Genomic DNA, 18,765 nt, shown 5'->3' on the forward strand with positions numbered 1-18,765 from the left:
AGGAGTTTTGCTAAAGGAATAATGGTCACCCAATAAGGATGGCCATCCTTTTTCCCTTGCATGCCTGCTGTCCTGAATTGAATGCACTACCTGCTGCTGTCTCTGGGCACGAAACAGGACTGATACCCAACTGACAGAAACAATAATGTGTTTGCAACTCGTAGTTAATGGTAGACTGACAAGCACAATCACAGGAAGTAATAAAAGTTTCATGGTGCTAGCACGTGACATGACTGGCAGTGGTCTCCACGCATCGAAATACTCACAGCACCATTACCCTATTGAAAGAAGTGGTTCCAATTTGTTTGATGTATGATGACTAGATTCCTGGTGAAAGCACTATCACTCCTCATACATAGTACCAGAGGTATTTGTTTCTATTAACTACTTATCTGACTTACCATTACCTCTAAAAACTCGTATTATTACAGAAGCTGAATGCACTAACACCTATAGTTGAGTAAGTATAAAAGTACGTACAGAGACAGACATTAAACCCTGCTGCCCAAAAAAACCCAAGCAGTCTCTTCCAAATTGTCTACACAACGTTTTAAAAAATAAAAGTGTTTGAAAAGATGTTTCATTTCATGTCCAATACAGAAGAAATCAAAGTGAAGCAAGTAAAAAAAACAAAACACATAGCAGTGCATCCTGTAATTGATACACTTAGAAATCCATCAGCCCATCCCGCCAATCCAGCACCCGTGCTCCGAGGACCAGTGAAGCAAGCCTGCTCCGACTGACAATTCCCACACAACTTTTAACAACAGCAATAAAATTATTCATCACTGACATGAGTGCAAACGAGAGCGGCACCAGCCCTCGCATGCTATTACTCGTGCTGGAGTTTATTTATGACTTCAGGAGAGGAGGCAGCTGGTTGTTTTTACGCGGGTTTTTTTTTTTTTCCCCCTGCCGAAGCAAACGAGAAAATGCTCCTAATAAGGCTGGTGGAAGTGCAGCGGCTTCTCAACAGCACCAGCGCTCGTGAAGGAAATTAAAGAAAGTCTGGTATTATTATGTGACCCGCGGCGGGAGCGGTGGCGGAACCAGCCACCGAGAGCAGTGCGGGTGCTGGGCTCACCCCCAGTGCCCGCACAGAGAAGGGGCAGCGGGGCGGACTCGGCGCTCCCGGGATCCCCGAGCCGGAGCGCCCCGCTGCCCCCGGGAGAGAGAGGCTGCCCCGCCACCGCTTCTGCCCCGAGCTGGCACCGCATCGCCCTCTCCTCTAGTAATTAAAATATATGTTATTTTATGTCATCTCCAGCAAAGCGAGACACTCCCAGGTAGGAAAGCGGGGGAAAGCCTCCAGCTCGGAGCCTTGCCTGCAGGCTGCGCGCAGAGAGTCCTGGCCGGGGCAGGACTGCAGCCGCCTCCCCCCGACCCGCGACTCCACGCCTGTGCGGACGGACGGACGGACAGACGGACGGACGGACGCTCCCACCGCCCCACGGCACACGTGTGCGCCCGGCCCCTTGCCGCCCCGGCACTCACCGCGTAGCGCAGCCCCGGCCTCTCGCTGAACACCGAGTCCCCCATGGCGCGAACGGGCGGGCGGAGGCGCCGCTCGCTGCGCTCGGCGCTGGGCACTGACCCTGACCTGCCGTCCGGCGGCCGCCGCAGCGCTGGGCTCCCGCCCGGCAGCCTCCGGCCCCCGGCGCCCCTCCTCGTCACCCCGCCTGCAGCCCGCCCCCGGCTGTCCCCACCCCGCCGCGGGAGCCGGCAGCCCCTCGGTAGGGCCGGGCGGCAGCGGCAGGAGGCGGCTCCCGGCGCTGCCGGAGGGGCGGCGGTTTCGGTTCTCCCGCCCAGCGCCGGTGCCTCCCCGCGGCGCTCGGCCCGGCGCACCTGCGAGCTCTCCCTGCACGGGCGGCTCCGTTGTCGGCTCCGTTGCCGGCTCCGGCCGTCCCAGGCGGAGCCCGCCGCGGCTCGGGGCCCGCCGGGCCAGGCGCTGTCCTGAGCCCCGAGCCCCGGCAGCCGCGGGTCCGGCAGTCCCGTCCCGCAGCCCCGCGCAAACATCGCACCGGCCCTGGCAGCACCTGGGGCCAGGACCTAAAGGTGAAGGAGACAGGGACAAATAGAACATAACTTTCCTGTTCGTGGCTTTACAATGCGTGCTTTGGGTGAACTGGCTCACGATTCTTTAACACGTAGACTTTGAAAAGCGAAATGCTATGTCACCTATTAGTGGCCTATTCGTCATTTCGTGAACGTGTCTTTACAGAAACTGTAGAAGATCAAACAAATTCTGAAGGAAAATTGCATTCTGTTGTGTTATATAATTAGTAGTGACTTCTGTGTGACTTGCCTAGGGAGACTATTCCATCAATGGAAGTGTTTAAAAATGTATAAACCTCCCTCAGCTAAGCATAGCCTAAGCAGAACCTAGGCCAGGCTACATGATTTCCTGAGCCCTCTTTCACCTTTATAATCATTTCTAAATGCTCTTTACAAATCTTTGTAAAGGCAGCACCTCCCCCCCCCCCAGTTACTCTCAGTCATTCTCTGAGGAAGTGGCCTTACTCTAGTGCTGCATGACATACATGAAATGAATCAGTTTTACTGTTTCTAACCTACAATCTAGGCTACTAGCCCATCACATTATCTCAAAACAGAGATAGCACACTACTTTAGGGAGAAAGGAAAAGATATTTTGAGAAACAAAAAAGAAATGTGTACAATAACACAAAATACATCCTGGAAAGATTAAACAGCTGAGCCAAAGTTTTTATGTGCTCTGATGCTTATGTACTGTACTCAACAAGCTTCCAGTTATGGATCTTCCCTGGATTTTAATCCCTATTGCAGAGGAAATAATCTTTAAGTGTTCCCATGGACAGTCAACTTGGCGTGAACAAAGAACACAGTTTCTGCATTTACCAATAAAGTCCTTTTTTGTCTCTCGAGTGAACAATCTGTACTACTCCCCTTCCTGGAAAACAAGGCAGTGTAGATACTTGAGCAGTTGCAGAGCATGTATTGGAAAGCAGTACCCAACAGAAAGAAACTTTATATAACAAATTTCAAATCATCAGAATCTCCAGGCAGGTAGGCGGGAAAAAAGGGTAAAACAATAAAACCCTGAGTGCCTGTTTTTCCCTTCTATATTTCTGCTTTTTATTTCAAGGAGATGTTTTCAAATGGAAAATTCTACATATATCATATGCTCTAATTCCCAATGTTTGTCTGCTCTGCAGGTTTGACCAGGGAAAGTAGGTGAGCAAGATGGGAAGGGGTGTGCAGGATTTCTACACTCAAGCTCTGAACCATCACCAGCTTCTTCAACCACAGTCAATTCAAAAGGAAATGCTAAACATTGCAAAAGGATTAAAACATGGGTGTTGTTTCTAACAAATACCCCAAGGTGAAAAGAATAGTATGGAGGAGAGCAGAACTCTCAATGGTAGAGAAGGTAGAGAAGAAGCAAACCAGCAAAGGGAGAGATGCAAAACTTTGAGAAAACAGAGTAATTCAGAGAAAGGAAAAAGACAAAAAGGCAGGAAGGTAAAGAATATGCCCTAGAGGGAAAAGCCAGGGAAGAGAAGGACTAAAGGTGAAATTTTGCAGGTCAAACTTGTTTGGCCTAGAAACTCATTGCCACTGTAAAGGAGAGTCTGCCACCCATTAACCCTCTTCACCCCCCTCTTCCAGCTCCATTCTGCCACCTCCTCCCTTCCCTCTGCCTCCCTCTGCCTCCGTGCTTCTCAAAAACCCATACAGCAAATGAAGCACACACCTTTCTTTCCATTTTGCAGACTGAATCAGCCCTCCGAGGGAGGAGATGAGTGCCAGAGCTGGCACAAAAGAAATCTGGAGACTGTCTGGTTGAGAGTAGGATCCTGGGGGCAGATGAAGAGCATGCATGGAAGTGCTTTGCAATAATAACAGGTTGTTACATTGGTGCAAGATTAAAAATAAAGAGTATATGATAAGGAAACTGCAGTTGAACTTTTTATGATGACAAGGAAAGAGTTATGAGCAAAAACTTACAGTCTGGGGAGTATCAACCCAGAAAAACACAGGTTTACTAGATCCAATTTTATTCTGTACACATAATATGAAAAACAGGGAGAAAATATTCTTCTACCTTCATGTATAAAATCTTAAATTATTTGTTAAGTTGCAGCTATCAGAAATTTCAGAGTTCAAGATTTTCGTATCAGAATTTAAAACTAATTGCTGACTACAAAAGGTTTTCGAAGGCCAGACCTCAACAAAAGCTTTCTGGGTTTTGAACACAAGCTATTGTGACTGTGATTAGAAAGCTCCCTTACACTGTATTTATGGTGGCCAAGGAGTCTCTGATTTCAAACTGCACAGGGTTTGGAGCCCACCCTGGTCTGCAGTGAACAGGAACCCACTGAGCTGTACTACTCAGTTGCCTGCAATAATCTGACCCTCTCTTAAGCCACTTAGCAACTAAGATTTACAGACAGATCTCTCTAGCCATTCTGATTACCTTTTACCCTTTCACATTCCATCCTTATTCACTTATGATGCATTTATGATTCTTCCCTGCTGTTCATTCCCAATTTCCTTCCTCCTTTATTTACCTGACAACGTGTACCCAAGGAATATATGCAGCTCACTTTGGGAAGTGTAAACCTTCCATGTCAGCTTCTCTTAAGAGATTATACAAAGCATCACAGTTAACTTTCTGTATATGCATTCCGAGGCAACTCAATCAATTCATGCTTTCCATGATTCCCACTGTGGTTGTTCTTTACACAGCTTTGAAGAGCTGTAATGTGGGCTTTACACCTGCAAACATAGATTTTAGTAAAATCGTCACTCCTCTCCTATTTATCATTGACAAATGAAAAGAAGAACAACATTTCAGCTGAAATTTAGTTGCTTACAACACAGCAGCTGAGAAATGAGTAGGTAATTGAATCTTACCTACCTGATCATTAGTGAAGCCAGGTTTTGTTTTTCCAATATTACTGTAGGAACTGAGTGCTTTCTCAACAGTAACTGCTAATAAAAAAAGGAAAATAGCTACTCAGTTGCAGGCAGCACACAATTATAAAACTGGGGAGAAGTGACTTCTCTACTTTTCTCGGCCATGAACTTCACCTGCAGCTAGTGACTCAAGCTGTCTGATGTCTCATCAGATGAGGTAGGAAAAAGTTTCCAAATGTATCCTGTTTTGGGAAAGCAGCCAGCATGGTCCTTACTGCAGTGAAGGATTTGTCTAACCTAAATGTAAACATCTACAATCTCCATCTCAGCTTCCCCTAGGCTTCCCTCTTCCACAGGAAGAAACCCACACATCTGGTAGACTATGTATGTCACTCCAAGTAGACATCTAAAGTAGGCACATAAATTGAAGTGCTACTTCAGTGACAGTCCATGACAATTAGGTCAGACAGCTGCCCTTCAGGCATCTGCAGTTCAGTGAGGAGAAGCCCACCTGGGAGACCAGCTATTAAAGCTCACCTGACTTTCAGAAAAGTCCTTAACAGTCTCAGTGCCTTGGTTCTTTGCATTCAGAAAAGCAGGGGCTACCATACTTATCAGGTGTAAACACAATATCTTCAGGTGAAAAAGCTTGAAACAAGCACGAAGGTCTTGTTTTGCTTGACCTTTCTAATAGCACATGAATGCAGCTTCCATACAGAGGTAAGTCCACATCTGGAAACGACTTGCCTCTATGGCTGCTGAACCAGAGCCAACTGGCAGCACACTTCTTCCTTGGGGAATTAGCACTTTTCTTATTCTGGTCAAATGTTCATTCAGTCAGTAAAAGTAATGATTTATTTCCCAAAAATAAGAGAGAGAAAAGATGACAGACAAGTATATGAAATGCATAAAGTTCTATAAACAAAACCTAGAAACTAAGGAATTGGAATTTAGGGATAATACACTACAAAAATCTTTTGTTCAGAACTTTTTTCTTTCATTTATTTGCTACCTATCAAAATATGTTGATAATTTCTCACCAGTTTGTAACAGAACTTAGGGAAATAGTACTTAATGCCTATGAAGAATGAAGTGCCACCTCACTCTTGGAGATGCTTCTTTACAACAATAACACAAATCTTCTTAGATGGAAAGAAATCCTATTTGGAAAGAACTTGATTGCTGTAATTTCCTAGATGTCTGAAAGCTCTTTATACGAGATCTAATACATGAGAAGAGTGTGACCCTGTTACTGCTCTCAAGGAGCTGCCCAAGTGTTGCTCATACTGGTGCAGAAGAAGCAAGTGCCTCATTCCTGGGGGGCAGGTACAAAGCATCCTGTGTTCCCTCAGTGCAAACACTTATCTTCTGCTTGCACCAGGTGGTGCAAGCTGAGAGGAACTGCACCTTGTGCACGCCCACAAAACACTCCTGCATGGTCCAATGCCGAGAAGCCCTCGAGGGCAAACCAGACTCTCCATTATAACTCAGAGCTGCAAAGCGTGCTGTGCAGAGGGGCAGGAGGAGCAGCTTTTCTTAAGAATGTAATCAGTACAGATCAAGAGGAGGACCCTCGACTGTTCTCCATGCCCTCTGCCTGTGGTCAGTCAGCCAGAGCTGCCAGAACTGCTGCTTCCTGATGTGGCAGCAGCTGGGAAGGAGCAGCAGCAATAAACGTAGCCATAGGGAAAGGTTAGAAACAAGACAACATGCCCCGGGGCCAAAACCAGCTATTCTGGTAAGCACTTGATATAAGAAATGGACAACTTATGGAGCAATCACAAGGGAAACCTTTCCCATAATGTGAAAGATGTTAGCAAGCATGCAGGAGTTTGTTAGCACTGGTGTGCTACCAGAACCTCACACAGGATATATCACTACACATTTTAATTGATAAGTCACTATATATGTACATACTGCGTAATTCACTGTAGGTCACTGATGTCCTGCATGTGATAGTATGTATTTCTGCACTGTTAGTTACCAGCAGCATGGCAAAGAAATTTAGTCTAAAATACTTTTGGTTTAGAGAAAGGTTAAATTACTTTGTATCCCTTACATGTGCACAATGGTCCCTATTTCCAGCATCAATGAAAATTCACTAGAATATCTTTAAACTAAAACTACAAACGACTAACTTGTAGATCAAAAAACTTACCCTAAAACGTGGCATAAAATATTTTTTCAACAAAAATTAACATAAACCTCATGGTCACTAGAATTCATTGGGGTTTTAAAGCTGCAGAAGAAACTAAGTTACCCTCCCATATTTTTCTCTCCTTAGAAGGTGCAGTTTAAATAAATGTGACCACTTGCTGTTTATTGTGAAGATAAATGAAAAGGTTTCAGGCCTATTTTTTTTAATGTTTGTTTTGCCTTGCTGACACAGACCAAGATAAAAATAAGGGGAAGAATGCCAGAGTTGAGGGGGGTGGGGGTAGGGGGGGAGAAATAAGGGGGGAAAGAAAAATAAGTGTAACTTCCAGGTTAAGAGTATCAAAACAGCTTAGGAGACTTAAGCATGCAAGCCAAAAATCTCAGTGAAGTCTCATCTCTGTAAATGATATACATCTGGGAAAATAACAATTCACTAGAAGATTTTTCTAGTTCCTGAGAGTGGGTAGATCTCCCTGTATTTCCTTCCTTGTTTATCTTCTTGCAACTCACCTTCACTGTAAAATAAAACTGGGCTGTGCTCTCACTAGCAATTATCCTTCTGCCTTAAATGTCTTCCAAGAACTGAAGAGGGAGAAAAACACAATTTTCTTTCATTACATATGACTTTTACAGAAATTGCAGCTATATAAAAAAAAAATTGAAACCACTAACTTGAAACAAGTCACAGAAATATGATGTGGTTGCTCTGATTAGAAAGAAGAATGCTTATCATCAACAAGCAGAAGCATGGGCTCCTATCTAAATTTACCATCTGAATATTTGACAGGAATTTAGGAGGCAGAAGAGCTCTTTCACAAACTAAAAGTTTATTCAAAATTGTTTCATGAATAGTATGGGATTGTTAAAATCCATTTAGTCTGTGGAGTAATAACTACACAATAAACCTCCCAAGAAGTAACGTGACTACTGTACATTTTGATTTAATGTTGTAATTCATAAACCAGTTTTGCAGTGTAAAAGTAATTATTTCAAGACTGGAACAAGACCAAGCCTCTTGTGACCCACAATAATAATATTCATAATGTTAACAAACCTCTTCAAATGAAGTCATTGTTTAATACATTTCAGGCTATATATGAAGTGGTTACAAACATCATGTTTTTGTAGTTGTCAATAATTTGGGGATCATGTAAGCAGATGGACCTTGTGTTCTTCTGGATTTCAACTGTAAATTAAGGGTCAGGGTATTATTATTCATAGGATTGACTGGGACTGGTTGAAAAGCTAGTGTTCCAGCTGAGAAGGAGCTTTGCTTTTCAAAATTTGACTTTCATCCGATTGAGTCCAAAGCCAACATTCTCAAAATTTTTGTGAACTATGAATTCTTATATATTTTTTTTGATCCAGATAAAGACAAATCATGAAGCAGTCTGCTGGTTAGCAATGAGCCTGACAAAAATTCCTCTTTTCTCTGAGCCCTGGGGGAGCACTCATGCAAACTGCCTTTGGAGTGACAGTCCCTGGGAGGCATCCCAGGGATCTCTGCTCCAGGGCAGGGAGCCTGGAAAGGCAGAAAGGCAGCCTGAGAATTACTATGGAATTAGGATTTGCCACAGTCCTGTGAAGCCCTGAGGTCTTGGCAGGGCTGTGCCATCTCCAGCAGTGCCAAGCCCTGGCAGGCAGCCTGGCCTATAGCTGGGGAGGTTGCTGCAGAGCAGCCCGCACTGATAATGGGAACTGGGAATTTTCAGGATCACTGGACCTGGGTTTGGATCGCTCCATGGGCTTAACCACAGATATACACTCTTGAATCAGTCCCAGGCCTTGGGCTGTGGGACAGCCCAGGAGGAATTTTTCTCAGTCATAAACTCAGAGTCTCCATGCAGTCTGTTTGTAACTCAGGGATAGTTTTCCTGGATTGATTAGAAATTAATTCAAGGAGTTGCAAATGAAATATATGAAAGCCAGTAAATCAGTTTTTTCCACTATAGTAAATTTCTACTCATTACTGTGATTAATGGCTTTTGAAATGTTTCTTTTGTATTTATAAAATGGAATCATATCCAGTAACCTCAAACATTGAGTTTCTTATGAGGTATTTTGAACTTGTATATATGACTGTCCACTGAAGTAACAAAGAGCATTTTTACAGTGTGCTCTAGCAATTTACATTCACCGTCTGGTTTTACTCTGAAGAACAGGAATGGTTACAATTTCACTGCGTGGAGTCTGATGGCTTCAAGCAGTAATGAGTTTTATTTGAGCATCATTTTCCCTGGCCATAAGTTTATTGCTGTTTTCACCTTGAGGCTGCAAAAGCATCAAAGCATATTTGTTTTCTAGTAAGAAACTTCAGTCACCTAATGATTCAGGCATAAAAGTTCTCCTGATCTGTCATGACAAGTGAGAGACAATATGAGGGAACAGACCTCAGCACTCAAAGTGGAGATGGAGAAATGCAGAATGTTAAACACCCTGGATGGCTCTTAGGATGACTCTTACCCTAAGTCTAAAAACATTGTAAAGAAGTTAGGAAAAGAACAAACAACAAACAACCATGCCCAAGTATTCCAGGTGCAACTCATCTTCAGATAGTTACCCATCAGTGTCTATGCATGAGTTACACATCTTGGTCCCCATTTACACACTGAAGTCCTACTCTATACAGACAGCAGAGTTGAAAGAGTTTGGGACATGGCAGTCTAAAGCAGGTGCTGTGTTTGATCTGCTGGACACATTCCCAGGCCCAGATGAGTGCACTGACTATATGTGCCCACTTGTGGAAGCAGCCATTGCAGACATATCCATGTACAGAACCCTAGAACAAGCTGTGCTGCCCAAAGGTAGGAATGACTGTGTTAAAGACCCTTGGTCCAACTGCCTGGATAGCCTGTTTCAGCAGTCATGTGTTCCTACACTCTAAACTGATGCAAACTGGAGCTTGGGGAAGGGATCTGCAACAAGGCCTGTCCTAAGTGTCCAGGCAAAATGGATTAATACCTTACTCAGCAAGACCCATGGACTAACTCGGTACTTATCAGTGCACATTGCTGAAAACACAGCCCAGTAAACATAAAGCAAAAGGTGTATTTATTGTACTTTTGGTCTTCCCTGCAGCAGTCATGACAGCTGTAGTACATGTGACTGCATGTAAATGTGGCATCTCACTCTCATAAATTAGTCTACATGCCAAAAGAGCTGAGTTTAGCTGAAGAGTTATAATATGTTAGTGCTCAAACTGCTTCCCAGTTCTATTCAGAAAAAAGGTTAAATCACCCAGCACTTGGGCGTCTGCTTCTCCCTGTTACCTGGAAACTGGAGCTCTGAGTGCATGCACTGTAGAGAAAATGATTTTAAAAGCAACAGGAACATGAAAGCAACCATTCATATAAGACATGCACCATAATCCAAGCAGTTTCTCCAATTGCAGAGCTGTATTGTTTTAATCTGCAGGATCCTTTACTTGATGGAAGGATACTGAATTCCTCATAGTTTGGATGCCGTTATTCCAGTGTACCCCATACTGTGGCTATTCCCTTTGCAGGGGTTGGAGGAAGGTGAAGACAAAGCACAACCCAGAACCTCACAGATCTAGGGATCCAGAGATATAGTCACAGTGCTGCTGAGCAAGGACACTTATGCTAATCTGGGAGGGGAAGATCCCCCTGGGCAAAACAGCTTAGGAAAGACTGGGTTGTATAAAAATGTTGGCCTATTCTCAGGCAATTGTTTTGTAAAAAGGTAAGCTATGAATTGAAAGCACTGAAGCTGTTTCTAAAGATTCCCCCACCAGTCTGCTCTCTTTTCGAAGTAAGGACGCCCAGTTCCTTTGTAGTTAAATTCTTCTCAAGTGACTTGTATTGCTTTAACTGTCCTGGTAAGACTCGAAAAAATGTAAGTACAGAAAAGGCCTTGGAAAGATTCACTGCAGTTTTACACTAACTTGATAATACTGGTGATTTCAATGAAGCTAGCATAGGGAAAAGCAGGAATAAGGCAGCAGTGAAAGAGAGCCGTGCTAGAGCTGTGCTTTTATTCTCCCTTTTTGTCCTGTTCCCTTGATTAAACAGTCGAGGAGAAATCTTGGAAGTGATCCTGTACACGATTTGTGCTCCTAAGCAGAGCCAGACTGCTGCAAGCCAAGCGCCAGGCTGAATATCCAAACTTTTACTGTTTATATTGAGGCATATATTCACTGGGTGCTGGAGTTGGAGACCACTTCTCCCCACACACCAGCTGGGAGGTATCAAAGTCTGTGAGCATTAGCCACCCATTCACCTCCAATTAGAAAAAGTGTCCACAAGATGCTGAGAACATCAAAGTGTTAAGGAAAAGGAATTCATCCACACAGGACCAAGAATTTAAGCTGTTTACAACTTTCTGCTCTCTGATGTTTATTACAACCCCCGCTATAAAATCTGTCTCCATCTGCAGTACCTTGTAGTGAGAGAGTTAATGAAAACCCAAGCCACATTCCAAGGATGGCAATACAGAATGAGAGCGACCTCAGCATTGTTTTGCTAAGATCTCAAATTGCCAATACTGCAAAATGAAGTAATGCGCTCTGTCAACATGTAGTATGCTCTATAAATGGGATTGCCTGTTCATCTGTTAGTAAAACATGCAGAAAAGCACTATTTGATTGGCCTTAGAGCAGCTCACTGATTGCTTTGACTTCTTTAAGATTTATTTGAAGCATGAAACTACTGAAAATCTTCAGTAAGTAAAAAAGACAAAAATATATTAAAATTAATTAAATTTATTTGCAAATAGGCCCCACGTTATGTGGCTGGTCTTCAGTTAGCAGTTCTTTATCAGAATAATTGAATCTAAAGTTAACTAAAGTTAACTAAAAGCACTGAATGCTAAAAGTTGTTTTCCATGGACTTCAATACTAACTCGTAAAATTTACATCTTTTAACAAACAGAAGATTACTTCAATAGTTAACTTAGAAACCTCAGGCAGTTTTAATAAATTTACAGACAGCTTCCAGATTGAATTTTGCTGATCCAGGCTTCTTAGGCGGAGTTTATGGAGCCAGACTTGTCATACGAGCTATTTCTATAAGCCTCAGGTAAATATACACAGGGTTCGTGTTGTTAGAGAAAGTGTTTTTTTCTCTTCTAAAAAATTTAAGTTAATCTTAAGCAAAAACAAAAGTTCATTCAGTACATTTTGTATTTGTTATTTTTGACCCATTTTGGGAAGTATTTTCCTTCCACAGATCTGCGCTGACCCTGCTTCTGTCCAACTCACTTTAACTCTTTCATTTCTTTTACCACTCTTTTTCACAGACTCCTGCTCTGGTCTCTGAGTTAGAAACAGCTAGATGGCACAGCTGGAGAAAAGGAAAAGGTTTTCAGGCATTTCCTTCTCCTTCCCACCCAGCAGCTCTAATGCCTTCCCTTTCCTATATGTCTGCTTTAACTCAAGTTTTGTAGGAAAGTTTGACCTGTATTGCAAAACCAATTTAGAAGTATAAGTTGTTACCCATGTAGCTGAAGTCCTGATGTGGATGCAATTATAGAGATCAAATGGATATGTTTTATTTCCATTGCAATTCAAAATTGCTATGGCCATCTATAGCAGCTTTATTAGAATATCACTCTGTAATAACAGGATTCTCCACTTTTCATAAGTTGGAATTTGTAAACTCTGTAGCCAAAGCTGTATCTCTTATTTAAGATTTCAGTTTGATGTTGTTCTTTCCATGGAGCATCACAACAAAAGTTTACCCATAAAACCCAGAACTAAAGTTAAAAGTACACCTGAGTACTCAGAGACAGGATGTCAGGATCAAAGGATCTGTAGTTTCCCTTTTAGGTAACACATGGCCCTGCAAGCAAGACAAAAAAACATCCCTCCCCCAGGTTTCATTTATAACATCTCTCCATCCTCCATCATCTCTATCTACCATACTAAGGTGAAATTTGTAAAGCAACACAGATCTTGGGTTTTTTTCTACTAAAATATGATATAGCATACAGGTAAAGTATTGTTAATAAACATGCTAAGTCTAGCTATGACAGACAATGTCAAGAAAGGTAGCATTAGCAGATAAAGAATGAAGAAACTGATATGGCAATACAACAGGGATGGCCAAAATTATTGCTCCTTGGCTGAGAACAGAGACCTTCATGTGACCAATGCCCAGATTTGAGGGCTTGTTGGAGCAGGCTCCAACGCCTGCTGGAGCAGTTCTCAGAGGTGAACACACGATGGCCAGAAGCTCCCACTGCTCCTCTCTGAGACACCATTAAATTTCTGAAACTGGGAACTCAGTCATCCCAGAAAGGCTGTCTAAGCAATCACTGTTGGCTTAGCTCTACTCACAGCCAAGGATATGGATCAGTTGTGTGCCAGCACAACTTCACTGCTGCCTTTTGATGAAATTACAGCCCTTGAAATGCCCTGTGAAGACTGGAGAGACTGGCTGCAATCCATAGGAGACTCCAAACAAAACGAGAGCAATGTTCACGTGACAGAGACCCAGGCACACTGTCTGAGATGAAAAAGATAGATTGTCACTTTTTGTTGGTACTTATGAGAAAACAGGCAGCAGTATTTTGCTGATGATGGTGCTCAGGCCTGGTGTTCTTCTACAGAAGAACACTCCAACAAAAGATAAGAGACAACAAAGCCATGTCTGAAAATGGCCCATGACAGATTCTTCTGCTCCCTCTGTACTGTCTGCTCCCAGCTGTACCAGCACAAGAAATTCTCTTGTGATCCTGGTAAATCATCACTGTGCTAACAGAAATTACTGATCCCATGGGTCACAGAGAGAAAAAAAAATGTATACTGCTCCATTTTTAAGTAAAAGCATCTTGGCTTACTTAAATGGTCCACACTGAAGATTTGACTGATTTCTTGCTTGAACCATAAACATCCAACTTACATACATCCTGGTCTGTTGGTACCTCTGAGACCCACCAGTACAGTACAGTGATGAACAGATGGTTGCAGTGATCTGTTCCATCAGCCTAGAGGGACCCAGAATACAATGCTTGTATATGTCTGTCTACTATCTGGATTATTCCAATAAATGGGATAACTTTTAGACTATTGTGGTTGCCCTGCTGATGTGTAAATGAATGCTTTCAGTATTGTGTTAGTTCACTTCAAAAACATTGTGAAACATTCACATTCACACATATCTCCCTCTTAGTCTTTATTTAATCATAGGCTGCTGACAATGGCTGTAATTCAAGGTAGCAGCTAACTACTCACTTTTGAGTATGTCTGCAGTCCAAAGACTGTTCATACTTTTAAAATTCTAAATCTAACTTGGTTCTTTTTTGCCTTTGATTGTTTACAAAGCATTAGAGCAGTGTGGTGAATCCCACAGTGATCTCTGGAAATTTTAACTATGGGATTCATGTGGAAAATTGCTTCTAAACAAAAGGCAGAGGAAGCTACACACCTCTGGTTATGATATCTGCTAAATCAAAGTTTGATCTGCTACCTTTGTGATGACCTTCGGTCCAGCTAAATTTCTCAGATGGAGAAGCCAGCTCTCAGGCACTTTACTTCAACTGGACAGAAAGCCATGCAGGAAAGTTTCAACATTGCACTCTGTCATGACCTTTAATCAACTCCCCCACATTCACATACAACATACCATCCAAGGAGTAGAGTGTTTCACTTTGGACTGAAGTGTGTAATCCTGCCAGAGGTGCAGCACAACAAATGCTGCAGGAGGTATCAGCCCATGAACCATGGTGCCCACTTGATAGAGGCTAAAAAGGGCATGGCAGTTCTGCTGCTCAAGGGCTGGCATGACACACAGACCTACACTCCCATTTCTGGTGGGAATCCAACCCAAACAAATGCAGGGCAGCTCTCAGCAGAAGGGAGGAGAGCTCCCTGTGTCTGCAGTGAACTGAAGGCATCGATGTGCCTCAGCTGCACCATAGCATTCCTTTGGAGCTCATGCATTTCTCAGAGGCTTTTCTGTTTATTTTCTCAACAAAGCTTTGCAGACTTTTTAAGTGTGGCAAGGGAGACTCAGATATTCCCCTCCCTCAGTTTTAAAAAATCAGGCTCAATTTTGTAGGTAGATATAGGAAAAAAAATCTCTATTAGAATCTGCCAATTCTTTGAGGTCTGAACTTAATGACTTTTTTTAGCTGATTCAGGATCTTTTAATGTTTTAACTATCACATTTATTTTCAGTTGAATATTATTAAATGAGCAATCCCATTATGGCAAAATTGATATTACTGTAATTGAACAATATGAGATATAGCCAAAGGAAAAGAAATTAAGTGAATCGCTCTTCTTTTGATTTAAATTCAGAAGTTAAATCCAAATACCTAAGTAAACTTGACAGTGTCTGTCACTTTGTCTGCAAGTAAATTCTTACTTCTTCCCTCCAGCACTGGAACATAAAGGTGCTGCCAATATGTGGATAAGCACTGTGCATTACACAAAACAGCAGTACATTCATGCCTTGTGTTGTAATGGAATTCTCAATTTAAGATCTGAAGAGAAATAATAGAGAAAGAAAACTTGGAGGTAGGATTTTTATCATAGCTGGTAGGATTTTTTTCCCCAAGTGAGGTCAGGGAAACAGACTGGAGAGCTACATTTATGAGGCTCCTCCTTGTCAAGCACAATAACACTGAACTACATTCTGTTCAAATTTAGATGGCTATTCTGCCCATGTCACTGAGGGTGGAATTTGTCTTAGCAGAGTGCAAAAAACCAAAGAAGTTTCTCACTTAATGAGAAAGCCCTGAAAAGGTATGGTATCCATGCAGTAAGTTAAACAAACAGCTGCCATACACTTTTGAAACATTGAGACTCTGTGAGGACTCACAAAGGATTTGATCCATCCAAGGGTGGATTGCCACTGGAGGAGTGGTCCTGCATCCCTCCACTCTTCACATGTCCACCCACTCCAGGTGTAGTGTGTTTGTGGCAAGGCTGCCACTCTGAGAGGAAATTTAGAGTCTTATGGTGCATTAATTGTCTGTCACATAATTCCCCCTGAGGTCACTCAACTGCTATAGATGTTGCAGGGGAAGTGGAAGGGATGGATGATTTCAGGTTGCTTTTACCTGGAGTAATTAAATCCTTAAACCAGAGTAATTAAACATTTGGTGCAACTGTACATTCTCTTTTCCCAAACCCTGCATATTTAGGGCATATTACGCCAAAAAGAGACATTACTTGCTGATTTTTCTACAAAAGGAGAGCCTTTATCAGCATTAAGAAATAATTCCATTGTGAAATTTACTGTAACCACAGTGAGAACCAGGACTAAAAATGGGTTAAGGAGTTTAAAATCTGAATAAAGATGTTCCCAGCCATCATTGGCTATTAAACAACATCTTTCAAATGTGTACAATACTATCTACGGTGCAGAAGATCCTAAATCACTAACCACATGGAAAGGGAAAGCATAACTTCTGTCTTGCACTTCTTAATTGTTCTACTGTCTACTACACTTTCTTTAATCATCATTCCTGCCTCCCACAGGAAAGAGCATTAGGGTGTTAGGGATCCTCTCTTCATCCCCACCAGTATTCTAGTTCTTATGTTAATGTACCAATACCTCTCAATACCTTGGCACCTCATCTGTGGGGTCCCTCAGAGGAAAATGGCAGTGCTAGCACTAGTATTCTTTACGTGCCACTACCAAAACTTTACAAATGCTGAACTCCTCTACAAAGAGTTGCTTACAAAATAAAGCCTGAAAAGGGGAGGATAAAAAGGAGAACCATGAAGCCAAATGTCTTCAAAAAGAATTATGGATCAGGGAAAACAAAATAGCTGCAAAGTGAATTGCTTTTAGACCAAGCGATATCAGGAATGATGAATATTTACTAAAAGGATAAATAAGAACAAATACTAAGAGGAAATATTTTTTTAATTTTAGATTTCAGATTTGATTTAAACTTCACATATGATGCATTAACTTAAGCTTTTCCATAAAGATTCGGGTTTAGACAGATCAAGTTTCTCTGCAGAGTGGCATTTAGGTCTCACTAGGCTGGAGGGGATGTAGTAAGAGATTTCAGTACTGCTGTTCACCCCATTTCACAGGACATTAATTTGCCTTTCACTCTAGAAATCAGGATGCCATAAAAACAGATCTACAAATGAAAGCAGGTGCTCAAGAATACTCTTGAAGAAGGATGCTTTCCTGAACTTGGAGCCAGAGGATTGGTGGACTCAGCTCACATATGCCTGTATTAATGCAAGATACTGAAACACGGTCCTTTGATGTACAGACTCATTCAGAGAACAAGACTCTGCTGGATGGCTCTTCTGACTTTTGAATTCATCAGTGATGGGGAGACCTAGGCAGAGCAAAGCATGATTTGACAGACACTCTGTCCAGAACCCCAAACCCCACCTAAGTTCTCTGCACAGCCAGACGCTCACCTGCCTCTAAGGCACAGCCACTGCAGGGCAGGAGCACAAGCTCCACGCTGGGAACAGCAGGCACACAGGGAGCAGCCAAGCTTTCACACTGTGGTACAGATGGTCACAGGCACAAGTGGGACAGGAGGAGTGGAAAGGGTAGAGTCTGCAGACAGCTTTGGCACCCACAGCCAACCACACTTACTGACCAGGAAGGAGAAAGGCAGACCTATATTTAGCAAAAATGCAGATAGGCTCTCTTGAGAAAGGCTTACTGCTTTGAAAGATCAACACAAAGCAACAGCCTCGTCCCTGCTCTTCTGCAGAGGCCACCAGCAGTCCCTGCATTCCCCCACTGTCGCCACCCTCTCTTCTCCCTCACCTCCCAAGTGCTTGGGTTTGTCACAGAAGACTCTGCTCACTCTCCTGGAGAGCCTCACTCATTTACTGCTGCTCAGATATGCAAAACCCATGCATGTCTTGGCTGCTGCCATCTATGAGCATGGACGAGGAAAGAAACCCAATTGTTTGGTAATTTTTTAACTGGACACTGCATTTAAATTATTTGGGCTTTTTGTCCAGAAGCAAAAGGGCATTCACTTAACCCACCACTCTGCAGAGTTTGCAAGTCTGCAGAAGACACAGACCTGAGCTCAAGAGTATCTGTTGCTCTTTAAAGCTATTTTTGCTGTGTAAATGCTAAGGATTCAGAACAGCAGCACAATGTGCACTACAGCTTTACTCCTTGTTTTCCACGGACACATTTGTCTACTCCACAAGCCCAGGGCAGTGAGGCAAAAGGAAGGCAGAAAATTGCAGAAGTTTCCCTTTTCTGCCAGGAAAACAGTTTTGAAGAACCATAGGGAATGGAGACTGCTCGCCCACCACACATTTCAGAGCTGCAAGGAAGAAAAGAGCTCCTGGTTGGCATCTTTCCTCTTGCTGCAAAAGCTAAGAAGCTTTGACATCACTGCCCTCAGGCATCTCTGCAGCAGGAGACACTGGAAGCTCAGAGGGTGAGGTATTCTGCCCTCTTGGATGCCTGATCATGGATGTGATCTCCACTTCACCAAGCTTTAGCACCGTTATACAGACACATCTTGTTCATGAAAGGACAGCGAGACAGGGAGGTGACTGGAAAAACCTTTACCTTCACAAAAAATTTTGCTTCCGTTCCAGCACATAATGTAAATTATCAGTAGAAAATCTCAACACTTAGTAATTTGTTTTTAATTTAGGGGAATCTATTGACAAAAAGTTATTTTTTCAGTATGGTGAGCACTTTTTGAGGTAATATTGTGTTTCACTGAAGCCCAGCATTTCCATAGAAAATAAAGTTTCCTTATAATCACTCTAAGAACTTAGCTGGTTTTCAG

General features: G+C 42.7%; 1 protein-coding gene across 2 annotated transcripts in view; it reads right to left on the reverse strand.

Moving 5' to 3' along the window:
• Window positions 1-18,765, reverse strand: part of ARHGAP6 (Rho GTPase activating protein 6) — a 312,268-nt gene that overhangs the window by 156,578 nt on the left and 136,925 nt on the right. The window contains exon 1 of one of the 2 annotated variants that reach the window (XM_014882415.2): window positions 1,495-1,632. The exons of the other annotated variant lie outside the window; for it this stretch is intronic. Within the exon in view, the coding sequence (XP_014737901.2) occupies window positions 1,495-1,539 (45 nt within the window). The 5' untranslated portion in view covers window positions 1,540-1,632. Of the gene's footprint in view, window positions 1-1,494; window positions 1,633-18,765 lie in introns of those variants that run through there. 2 annotated transcript variants of the gene reach the window in all.

Source organism: Sturnus vulgaris, chromosome 2 (assembly GCF_052056855.1).
Source record: "Sturnus vulgaris isolate bStuVul1 chromosome 2, bStuVul1.hap1, whole genome shotgun sequence".
NCBI classification, from domain to species: domain Eukaryota; kingdom Metazoa; phylum Chordata; class Aves; order Passeriformes; family Sturnidae; genus Sturnus; species Sturnus vulgaris.